Source organism: Hylobates moloch, unplaced genomic scaffold, assembly GCF_009828535.3.
Source record: "Hylobates moloch isolate HMO894 unplaced genomic scaffold, HMol_V3 SCAFFOLD_7, whole genome shotgun sequence".
In the NCBI taxonomy this organism is placed as follows: Eukaryota; Metazoa; Chordata; class Mammalia; order Primates; family Hylobatidae; genus Hylobates; species Hylobates moloch.
The window spans coordinates 26,574,407-26,587,588 of NW_026652282.1; the positions used below are offsets into that span (position 1 = coordinate 26,574,407).

Consider the following 13,182-nt stretch of genomic DNA (forward strand, 5'->3'; position numbering starts at 1 on the left):
GGAGGTTGAGGCAGGAGAATCACCTGAACCTGGGAGGTGGAGGTTGCAGTGAGCCGAGATCGCACCATTGCACTCCAGCCTGGGCGACAAGAGTGAAACTCTGTCTCAAAAAAAAATTCACAGGAAACATTAACAAGGTACAAGGACTCAAGCAAACACAATCTCTTCATTTCCTGTTATGTATTTTTACATATTTGAGCCACCAAGTGGAATATAAGCTGCTGATTGTAGTGATAAGGATACACAAAATGTTTTTCTCACCTTTCTTAGTCTGACTTTAAGGTTGAAATATTTGTATAGTGGGAATGATAACATGAAAATATTTGAAGGCGTAATGCCTAAGCCCCTTTTTTGTTAAATGTGTTTACTTATTTATTCATTTAAGTATCAATTATAATTCATTCAATGCTGACTATAATTATTTTTAATCATAATGTAAATATGCAAGAACGTTAATAATAATAAGTAAGTTACAATCACATCAAAATGATGGTTACTTCTAAACATACTCCCATCTAAAGATTGCATCTCCTGGGTATATACAAACATTTTAATCATGGTCACCCATTCTAAATGTCAAGACTTTTAAAACTTTATCAAAGGTAAAAGAGAAAATGATTTTCAATAGAAAAATAACATATGAAACTGTCACATAAGGTTATTTCTATCGGGACCTTCTTTCTGGCAACAAATACGTAAGAATATTCTACTCTAGAATGCCCCAGTGGGATTCCAGAAGGCTAGATGGACAATTGTCTAATATGTACTAAAACATTTCTCTGCTGTTTTTCGTATTTAAAACTTCACTCTTATCTTTTACCCATGGTCTATGAAATGCTAAAATAAATGAAGGACAATTAACCTCCTAACTTTTACCCCCTCTGGCTTTGTGTGTGTTCAGGGAAGTTTCTAGAAAGGTAGTTTAATTCTGCATTTAAAAATGTTGAACAGAGATGACAACGAGGTTAGTGAGCATTTACCATTAATTTTAAATGTCAGAGTTAAATACTTTACCAGAACTTTTAGTCTACAGGTTTATAATTTCACATTTCTTCAAACACAGGCAATTTGTTAGTATCATTAACAAAAGTCAGACTGAACATTTCAACTGAAATGTCAAAATAGCTCAGAATTTTTCTTTTTTAAAAAATTAACCTGACATGTAATTAGGCCTTCAGCCTGAGACATTAGAATTTTTATCTCAACTTACATAATATTTCTTCTTAAAGGGAAAGCAATTTGTAAACTTTCTTCAAGGTCTTTCTCACCTCTTTATTATGACAGTGTGATTGTCCTGCTAAGGGAGATAATTAACTGCAACTTCATTAGCATCTACAAAGACAAGCTTCCTCATTAGAAGTGAAGAAGAAAAGGGCATAATTTAATTAACATAGCATCAATTCATAGCCAAATTTGAAGCACAGATTTTGTAGGTATTTTTACATCAGATTTGGATTCATCTACATTTCTTTCTTGTTTGTGTATGTGTCTGTTTGTGTGGATTTTTGTTTTGTTTTGTTGCTTTATATTTTAGAATTCTTAAGGAGCATCTCGGGGAACAGGAAGTTTCCATCTCATTAATTGTGGACTCTGTGGAAGAAGGTGACTTGGGAAATTACTCCTGTTATGTTGAAAACGGAAATGGACGTCGACACGCCAGTGTTCTCCTTCATAAACGAGGTGAGTGTAACCTTCTAAGCTTGAGTGGTCAACTGAATGTATGATGGGAGAAAAATCATTGGGAACCAAGAAACAAATTCAATTTTGTTTTTCTCCACAAAGTTCTCCTAAATAAAATAATCATATTTGCATTAGAGCCACCAGGGCAAACAGCACAGTAGATGGGTAACTCAGTCTCTAAAATCAAATTTGGATTCCTTGCTCTTCTTTAATACCAACTGTATAACTTTGGGCAAAACATTTAACTTCCCCAAGCTTTAGTTTTCTGATAAATAGAATGGGGAAAATAATAGTATCAACTCTTCGGTATGTTGTAAGAATAAAATAAGACAAAAAATGTGAAGGGCTTGACAGAGCCTATATAAGGAAAGTCATTAAATGCTATTTATTATTATTAGAAATAGACATTAGGGGCCGGGTGCAGTGGCTCACACCTGTAATCCCAGCACTGTGGGAGGCCAAGGCAGGTGGATCACTTGAGGTCAAGAGTTCAAGACCAGCCTGGCCAACATTGTGAAACTCTGTCTCTACTAAAAATACAAAAATTAGCTGGCGGTAGTGGTGCAAGTCTGTAATCCCAGCTATTTGGGAGGCTGAGGCAGGAGAATCACTTGAGCCTGGGAGGTGGGAGATTGAGGTTAGCCGAGATCGCGCCATTGCACTCCAGCCTGGCTGACAGAGTGAGACCCTGTCTCAAAAAAAAAAAAAGAAAAGAAAGAAAAGAGAAGAAAAAAAAAAGAAACTAAATGGTTTTAAGTCAAAGATTGTATTTCTTATTGGAAGTTTGCTCCTTTAGTGTAAGAACTATCTGGTGAATTCCCCACTGCAGTATTTTTTGACATGTTGTTTCTGCCTTGGATAACTTTCATTTGTACAATAGTCTCCAGTGATGAATAATAATGCATTTTTAAGTAAGATAAGCTGTGGTTAAGTGCAATGTCTGTTGTGCTAACCCTGCCTCTACAGCACCCCATCACCTTTTGCATAGGGTTAAATGTATTTAAATGTATATTGAATTGTTTGAAATAAGTGACAACTGTAAAATGTGAGCCATTCCTGTTAGTAAAATTGTTTATGTATATTACAAGAGAAAGATCTATTTTTCTACATTATGCTAAGTTAAAACTTTCTACTCTTTGGAACAAGCACACTTGATGTTCTCTTACTCAGCAAATTTACAATGATTTTAATTTCAAAGCCCGTGTTTAATCCTAGACTCTTTGAGATTTGAAAAGAAAGAGAACATTGAAGGCTGTTCCCCCTACTTTATTGGGCAATAGATTCCCTTTGAATAATATTACTGAATGCTATTAAAATAGACACCTCTGTTGTCAAGGTGACTATGATACTAAAATAGTCTACTTTTTAGGGATGTGAGTCAAGGAGAAAGGTATGCAGCAGCTAACAATATGATTGTATCTTTCTATAGTTTAGTATATAGCCAATCAAGGAAGGGATTTTAGTAGAAATATCATACATATACAAGGACAGAAGTAGCTTCTCATAGTTAAAAGCAACTTAAGTGTTGTGTAATTGAACTTCTTATCCTGCCATAACATCTTCTGAAGTGATCTATCAGCTTATACTGGATCACATTCCCTCTCAAGGAAGTCCATTTTATCTTTGGAAAAATCTGTTAGAAAGCATTTCAGTTTCACTGTCTGTCTGTCCATTGGCCCTAGTTCTGTACTTTTAATCACTCTTCCCCAAGACAGCCCTTCAAATGTTTGATGACAGTCACCAAGAGTCTCTGAACCTTTACTTCACTAGATTCAGCCTCTTTAGCTTCTTTTATTCATTCTTCATTTGTATTAGCGAAATACTTTCACCATTCTGGTCACTCTCTTGAATGTGCTTTAATTAAAGAGTTTGAATTATTCCTCAAAAATGGAGTTAGGGGAGAGAAGATATAGGGCACATAAAAATGTGTTGACTTGGAACAACATATTTTTTGGGGGGGCAAGGGAGGGGTGACAGTTAAGTAGGAATCAAAGGAGAAGGTGAGGAAAATGAATTATATCTAAGGATAAAGCTATTAAAGCTCTGTTTTTACAGAGAGGCACACAGCCAAGAAGGGGTCAAAAAACCTCCAGGCTATTTTTAGCATATGTAGCTTAAGGATAAGTTGCCCAAAGCTATGAAACCTTCCATTTCTAGAAAAATAAATGAAGAATGAAGAAAATTATTTGAAATTTTTTCCAGTAATATTTGATTTCCTAAACATGAAAAAAATGTGGTCAATGTTAGAGTATTCTTCAATACTTAAGTCTTTTAGTATGTTTTTCAAATATGCGTTTATACCAACAGCATTTTATTCTTAAGAAATAAAAGCATTAACAAGCCAAAAAAGGTCCTTCCAAGACATGTACTCCAAAAGTCCCTCTTAAAGTGAATGTATGCCTTCCTTTTAAGGGAGCTGCAGCAAACGAGTCATCAATTCACAAAGACACCAATGGATGCAATTTCCTGCTCTTGAGGGACTCATGATTATGTAGAATGATCTATCCCACCCATCTTGGGGGGATAAAAAGGACTTTCGTCCACATATGACATGACCTGAACTTTACCAGCCCTGCAAGGTTCAGGAGAACAGCACATAGCATATATGAAATTATAGGTTTGGGTCTTTGATCATTCAGTCTCTAAAAAGTCAAATGTCTGTCATGCTAGCAATGATGTAATTATCAGGTGGGTTGCTATATTACTCAGAATACTAAGGCTTAGATAAGGAACTGGAAGCTTTCACTATTAATTGTATTTTTCTGCCATTTACTCATAAATTCCTTAACTTATAAGCCTTCACAGTCTTCCCTTTTAAAACCTCCCTAGAGAGACATGTTCAAACATTTGTTAAATACTGATCTTGTATACCACAAGCTGTCATTGCTTCTGACAGGTAAACCTTCCAGGACATTCCTTTGCCAAAATTATCTAAGCAATTTTTCCTTCACTGTTACCTTTTGTTCAGTATCATTGACATAATAAAATGATTTCAGAGCCCTCCAATGGGTGGTATGGATTCTTTGAAACATTGCTTCCTTGTATCAAATGTGTCTTCCTTAATGCCAAGGGGATACTATAATAAATAATTCAGCTACATTTGAGCTAGGCTATGTTCTGGGTCAACCTTTTATCTGCATAAAAAATCATAATTCCATGAAAGCCTGCAGAAAATCTACCAAGAAATTTGACCATAGAAAAATCTTGCTCAAGAATATCCAAAGTTGCCAATTCCTGCAGCTAGAAAAGGTATTAGGTTCATCAGAATCTCATCAGACATGCAATATGGATATATTTCACTTACTATAGAGCACTAGAATATGCAGCAAGAGAAAGAGAATGAAAGGGCAAGGCCCATGGGCCATATTGGTTTATGACTGCCCTGCTCCTTACTCTTCACTCCTGCCAGAAGCTTCTATTCAATCCTCTTTGCCAGACCCTGGCCTGGCAAGCTTGAGCATTAGATCCTGGCTTCAAAAATAATCAAGCAAAGCGCTGACAAATTAGATATTGAGTTATTTCTTGTTCTTGTTATTGCCCATACTTGATTGAATTCCACATCTGAGTCTCTGAATCTTTTACCCAGATACACTTGCTACTGCCTGTCCAACACACACTGAACACTGACCTTCAGTTTTCCTCCAAAGCTCTGATCTGTCCTATTCTCTCCATTTTTTACATTTTCCATTTCTCTGACACAAACAATACTCCAGGTAGATACCTAGCAGTATTGTGCTCTGACCTCAGGCCTAGACACTCTTGTACCCATCAGGCTGTCTCAGATTCCTTCTTCACTCTCTGTGCCTTCTGTCTATACTCTCATTTTGAATGACCTCACAGTGTAGACATGTTTATTATCTTAATGGTTAAGAGCATGGACTTAGGAGTAAGGCTGGCTGTGTTCAAAACCCAACTCTGTTCTTACTAGCTGTGCTATCTGGGGCAAATTACTTAATCACTTTGAGCCTCAAATTTTTCTTCTATAAAATGGGAATAATAATAAGACCTCTCACATAGAGCAGCTGTGAGGATTCAATGAACTCATATGTACAAATACTTATCACAGTGTCTGACACATACTTAGCACCCAAAAAATGTTGACAAGCTGTTACAAGATTTCCTTGCTCTAACTATGTGATACTCCGGGTAATGAAGGATGCAGCAACTGCGTGTTCCATTAAAAATTCCCTGAATTCTAATTCATCTTTCATTAAAATCATCAGCTTTAGCTCCAGAAGTTTTGTTCTGTCAATTCTGAATTTGACTTTATAATAGATTTACTTTGGTTTGAATGTACTGTCCTAAAGGATAATTTTGTTTATTTATTCATGCATTTAATGATGACTAAGAACCTACTATGTGCCTGGCATTTGTGCTGGCCAAAGTTACAGGCAGGAAAATTAAAATTAAATGAACAGGAAATAAGGACCAATATAATTTGGAATGCCATCCACTACTTTTTAAATTACAGTGATATTAAACATTCCTAATGTATGATTGTGCTTCCTAGTGAATGTTTCACTTTGAAACTGTCACACTGGGGATGTTCATTAGCCATCTTGCTCTGAAGGGTTATGTTTCCTTATATGGATTACAAAAATATGGCAATTCATTAATCAAAAATTAGTTTGGGAACTGGCAAAGTATCTATCTGAGAGACTCAGCACTAGTTAATAATGATAAACATCTAGGTTTTCTTTATTTCCCATCTAACCCATTTTACTTCTTGGGTGCACTCTCTTTATCCCTTCAAAGAATGTGATCGATAGAAATTAGACCTGCTCAATAAACTCCCCAGACCTAAAAATATCTTTAGTAATGTAATTAAGTGCACATCATTTAGCATGCATTGTTTTAAAGCCAGATGAATTTAAACCCAGTGGACTCCTTTAACCCTTCTTGTAATGAATCATCCTTGTAATATGTGCCCCATCCTTGTTAGTATTTGCCTAGTGAATTTATTTACTGAGAGATACAGTAAGGTCAAAGAACGGTGCAAACTTCTTTTGGGGCTGGCCATTTGACGTCTTTGACCATTGATTTCAGAATATGTTAAAGCCAAACCTCGTTCAGAAATCAAAATCTCCTACCTCTCTTTATGGCAGCATTTCCCTAGAAAGACAATGACCCATTAAAAGCTGAGCTGATGGGCCGGGCGCGGTGGCTCATGCCTGTAATCCCAGCACTTTGGGAGGCCGAAGCGGGCGGATCACGAGGTCAGGAGATCGAGACTATCCTGGCTAACATGGTGAAACCCCATCTCTACTAAAAATACAAAAAATTAGCCGGGCGTGATGGCGGCGCCTGTAGTCCCAGCTACTCGGGAGACCGAGGCAGGAGAATGGCGTGAACCCGGGAGGCGGAGCTTGCAGTGAGCTGAGATCGCGCCACTGCACTCCAGCCTGGGTGACAGAGCGAGACTCCGTCTCAAAAAAATAAAATAAATAAATAAGTAAATAAATAAAAGCTGAGCTGATGTCGATGAAATGGATACTTTCACTGAGTCTTAGCTTATGCAGTGCCAAAATATTAAGGAATTTTAGTAATTTTGCTGCAGCATCTCCAAATAAAAACCAACAAGTTTAACAAATTCTCTCCTTGGATAAGATTTGACATTTTATAGTCAAAATTTTCTTCTGTCCTGTAACTTTTTTTTTTTTTGGCGGGGAGGGGCTTCTCTGCTCATTTGTGTAAGACGTCTAATAGCACAAGTTATCCAATGCTAATGATTTTGTACCTCTGTACTTCTTTTATTATTTATGTTCATTTTTACAGACAAGGCCTCACTCTGTCGCCCAGGCTAGAGTGCAGTGGTGTAATCATGGCTCACTGCAACCTCGAATTCCTGGGTTCAAGCAGTCCTCTGGCCTCAGCCTCCCTTGTGGCTAGGACTACAGGTGCATGCCACTACACCTGGCTATTAAAAAAAAAAAAAAAAAATTGTAGAGACAGGGTCTCCCTATGTTTCCCAGGCTGGTCTTGAACTCCTGGGCTTAAGCGATCCTCCTGTCTCAGTCTCCCAAAGTGGTGGGATTACAGGCATGAGCCACTGTGCCCAACTCCCTGTGTGCTTCTTGATATGGATATTCCAATAAGGCTATTGATTGCCACCAAAGTTGCAGACATGACTATTAACCACTTGAGCTATTTCCTTAGACTTAGAATATATTATTTAAATGCGATTAATCCCAAGTTATTTTTTTGCCTCAACTGTGAAATGTTTTGAAGGCTTCATTTTTTTTGGTTTGTTTTTTGAGACGGAGTCTCACTCTATTGCACAGGCTGGAGTGCAGTGGTGTGATCTCAGCTCACTGCAACCTCCGCCTCCTGGGTTCAAGCAATTCTGTTGAAGGCCTTTTGATCCTAGTTTTTGCTAATCAGTTTTAATATGGAGGTATGTCATGTAACATTGTTTGGCCTCTTAGCCATTTTGGTCACACAATTTTCTTCTCTGTGAATGAGAATAACCAAGTAGCATCATTGTTAGAAAAGAAAAGGACCATTGTCTGCTGATGATTAACTTTTTTCTCAATTAATAAATGACAAGAGGGTGATCCTGGACAACCACTGTCGAGGGCCAAGAATAATAAACTCTTTAGTCTTTAATCATTCCTGTTGATCATTCATGTGGGCCAAAGCTCTTAAATATTTAATTATCCATGGTTATAGTCACTGGAAGTCCTTTTTTGCTTTATTGAGTTTTACACTTATTTTCTTAACTAAATGTTCAATTCTTGATACAGATCTTTAACTTGTATTTCTCTCTTATATGCTTCAAAGTACCAAACCCACTTAGTAAATGTGATGAATGGGCTGATTAAATGTATTCTGAGTGATCTAAACTTTGTCTATAGCAGGATTTCTCAATCTTGTCACTACTGACATTTTGGGTTTGATAATTCTTTGTTGTTGTGGCGGCTGTCCTGTGCATTGTAGACCATTTAGCAGTACTGCTAGCCTCTGCCCACTACATGTCAATACAACTTTCCTCAGTTATGAAAATCAAAAATGTCTCCAGACATTGCCAGATGTCCCCAGGGGTCAAAATTGCTCCTGGTGACAACCACTGCTCTACAGTATGGATATAAAAAACTCAGTCTCTTCCTGGAAATGATTTCAGCACTTAAGCTGCTCAATGTAGGGAAATTCAAAATAGAAGGACAGGTATTTTAATCTTGAAAACCTACCAAGATTATACCAAATGGGACCAGAAGGTCAACAGAATGGCTGTTCTTACACCATAGGAATTGATGAAAGTTAGGTTTCTTGTATTTCCATGCTTAGAGAGTCAGCTAAAAGCCCCTAGACCAGTGCTTCACAAACTTTACAGTATGCACAAATCACCTGGGAACTTTGTTAAAAAGCAATTCATTAGCCTGGGGTAGGACTCAAGATTAGAATTTCAATCGAGTTCCTTATTGGTGCTGCCACTATTGGTCTGTGGACCACAGCTGGCATACCAAAGCCCTTGCCTGGACAATAGATGTTTTTAATTAGCTTGGTAGCCTCTAATAGGTAAAGAGAAACTAGTTGTCTTGAGCTCACTGTTTCCGTGAGAAAGGAACGAAAGCTGAGTAGAGCCAGTCAGTGGGACTATTTTTAATTAATTGCCTCATTCTTTTTACACGATCAACACCTTTGAACCTATTTGAACAGTGGTTCATTGCCCTCACACTCTACTCTTAATGAGGTTACTTGCTTCACCTATTCAATGAATTGTGCTATATAACATATTTGCTACTCAGAGAGATGTCTGAGAGGGCATTTTCTTCAAGTATTCAAATAATTAACCTCTTAAATGAAAAGGGCCCTCACTGTTGGACCCATTTCCTATGTATCTCATTTTTTAAAAAGGAAATACACTTAGGAATGTCTCAACAACAGATATATGGATATACACATATGTTTTAGCCTATGCAAATAGGTTGAATCTCGGCCTATGCAAATAACATAAGGAGGAACACGATGTATGTTGAACACGAAATACTGCTGATTTTCTGTTTTGAACACTTACTTGTATTCAGCTCTCAATTAAGTGTGGTAAGAAAGGATGGAGATGGTATGGAAATTGAACTGCCACATATTATTGGTCAATGATATGCCTCAAAAACAGGAGGAAGGAAAGGAGGGAGGGAAGGAAGGAAGGAAGGAAGGGAGAGGAAAGAAGGAAGGAGAGGAAAGAAGGAAAGACCACAGCAACACAGACTGGTTAAAACCATCTCTCCGAGTTCAAAAGTTTAATTCATTTTAAAAGGCATCTGTCTAGCATCTAACAGAGGCTATAAAACACAAGTATTTTTACAGCTGAAGCAACTAAACTAGTGTGTGTATAGTCAACAGTACACAATGTATTTGAATACTGCCAATTTTTATGTGACCACTGAGCTGCCAGTGGCAGCAGTCTACTCAAGTGAGGGCAGAAGGAATCCACTGGAACTCATATCGATGTATTGGAAAATGATAAACAGGCAGTGGAGAGAAAATAATTAAGTTTAAAACATTTGCAGGAAGCCCACAGAAATTATCTAGCACACAGCAAAATTCCACTTGTGTGATCAGAGATTCCAAACAAGATAGTATATTCCTAGCCAGCACCTACCAACAACCAACCACTCACTCCTCCTTCTCAGAACCACCTTCATATTTTCATTATGTCTGGGTCAAAACAACCTGTTGATTGACAATGCTTCATATCCCACTCCAAATCTCACTTCACTGCAGGCTGCTTAAAAGAGATAATTCATATAATGCTGTTGTTTGAAAAAGCGACAAATCATTCTAATTCAACAAATATGTACTGAGTGCCAGCTATGGGCAAAGCACTGGGTTAGGCATCCTTACTAGTGGACTCACTGCTGTCAGAAGGATATCTACCACCATCCTGGAGCATTAAAACAGCATTTTTGGGAAGAGGGAGATAGTTGTGCATTTTTATGGCTGCAAATTCCTGCATTTGGTAGAGAAATGGCACAACTGGTCATAAAATGCAAGGTATAACTTTTAATAAGCAGTTCCTGTATGTTGAACTTTGACAACCAGGTCAGTAAAGTGAGAAATTAGACATGACGCATAAAAAAATGCTAACTACTATCTCGGGTCATATAGTAGGAGAAAAAATGTGTTGATTTCCAATAAATTACCATAGTAACTTGTATAGATTTTAGTGTTGAGAATCACATTTGCCATCTGTGGGAAACATATTATCTTTTTGTATCTAATTTTAGGGCACATGTTCTATTTTTAGCATGTGTTCTATGAAAAATAATAAATTGGGAGGCCAATTTGGATAAATTAAAAGTGGATATTTAAATGCTATAAAAATAGAATTTATTTTTAATTCAAAAAGAAAATCCAGTAGTACATTTAGGAAAGCACACAAAGGTCATTTTTAAAACCACCTCAAAATTGTTACCATTAAGTGAAATTTGATATGAATGAGAATTGACTAAAAAGTGAGAAATTCTGAACTGTGATAAAAAAAAATGGACAGTTACTTGAGAGTATTTTGCTTTTGACTCTTTAGCTTTGTGTGACCTAGAGCCAATCTCTTTGTGTCATTGTTCTTCAGTTTTATCATTTGTAAACTAATTGCCCCTAGCCCCACTGTGGGAATCTTGAAAGAGCATATATGATACTGGGTGACTAATAATATACTTTAGACCATTTGTCAGATTTTACAGATTCTCTGAGTTTTTACACGTTGTGCCTCATTTTGCCAATTTTGAAAGTGAGATAATGGTGGTTGCTCTTCCTAGGGATTTTCTTATGCCTTAAGTGTTTGAAAAGTTGACTCAGATCTTTAGATGGCAAGTTTCTGTAACTGCAAAGTAGAAATTCCAATTCCTTATGACATGCAACTGCAGTTCAAAGTACCGACTTACAATGGTTGCCAAATTCATGCAAACTAAAGTGGAAGAGGCCATTTTCAAAGCCTGAAAGTATTAAATATAAATTACCTGACTTAAATCAGTTTAGAATTATAATTCTACTCTGTATGTGATATAAAATGAATTTGACTTAAAAATTTATTTATACCACCCCACAATTTCAAGGTAATGACTCACAATTGCTTGGGTACATTTTTAATTCTCCCCAAACAAATATGTCTATAACATTTAAATACCTTAATGTTGAAAGCAACTTAAAGAAATAAAGATACCACAATAAAATTCTATTTAGTTAGGCTTCTTCAGTAGACTGCTACCACTGGCAATTCAGCAGTCACATAAAAGTTGGCAGTATTAAAATACATTTTCTTCTGTGGCCTGTTCACATACTAGTTTAGTTTCTTCATCTGAAAAACAATGCAATTATTCAAAATGAAATTTGAAATTTTTACCTCCTCTAAAATCAGATGATTGACCCCACGTTTTATGTGAATGTTCATAAACTGTTGCCAAAACTGATTATTATTTATGAACAGAAAAGCTCCACAGTGGTGTTTAAAAAATTCCTGTTAGACTTGTATTGCTGAACCAGGCATCTTTAAATGATAGTTGCGTAAACAGATAGGCAAATAAATAAATAATTAGGCTAAAGTGGTTACCAAGAGAACTCTTAACAGAACATAGCTTGCAAACCACACTGGACAAATTCCATTCCAAACTGTCCAGAATAAAAGGCAAAATATAAGCTATTTTGTAGTATTAGTATTTAAAGCTATAGATCAATTACCTATGTTAAGGCTACATGAAAACCTAATACATTAGAAAGAGATGCATTAAATAATTTAGTGAAGTATTAACAGTGGTTACCTCAAGGTGGCATGATTCCATGTGATCTTTAATTTCTTATCATTCTTATGCATTTTTCAAATTCTTTACTAAAAGCATGTTTTATAGAGTCAGAAGAAAAGTGAGAAAATAAATCTATTTTGGTATAGCTACTGAATATTTTTGAAAATGCTTATAGGAAACCTATCATTACTCTCTGCTATAAAATCAAGTTATTTACACATTTTTGAAGTATATTGAAATCTATTTGCTTGAATATGTACTCTTGCTCCCACTTTGTCTATTTTATAAAAAAACATTTTAGGGGACACCTTACTTCTACATTATTTTCTCAAGCCACTGATAATTTTCATATGCTGAAAATCAATACATACAGTGGGATGATAACATAACGCCCTATTCTTTGTGAAGCAGAGCTATGTTATGCTATTTTGGTAAAAGATAATTCATTATTGAGGACAAGCCCTTCATGTATACCAGTACAGAGGCCACTAAACTATGTGAGTCACAGACTTCTTCTCAAGTTTGTCATGGTTTAAGGAACCATTTACTGCTCCCTTTGGATGAGGCAAGTAATGGTAGGGTCTCCTATTGGTAGTTCCCAAAACATGCTCATTTTTTCATAGATTGTTAATGGGGGGGGTGGGGATTTTTTTAAAAGGTTAATAGCGTCCTGAAAGCATCTCTTTACAAAATGAGAAAGAAAGGCAAATTTACCACTATTTTCTTCAGCATGTTCATGAATTCAGAAGTGTTCATAAACATTCAA

At 36.4% G+C, this 13,182-nt stretch overlaps 1 protein-coding gene across 1 annotated transcript in view; it reads left to right on the top strand.

Annotated features, from left to right (window-relative positions):
* The window catches only part of IL1RAPL1 (interleukin 1 receptor accessory protein like 1), a 638,631-nt gene that overhangs the window by 598,110 nt on the left and 27,339 nt on the right, over positions 1-13,182 (top strand). Inside the window, exon 7 of the mRNA XM_032756165.2 lies at positions 1,535-1,680. Within this exon, the coding sequence (XP_032612056.1) occupies positions 1,535-1,680 (146 nt within the window). The remainder of the gene's footprint in view (positions 1-1,534; positions 1,681-13,182) is intronic.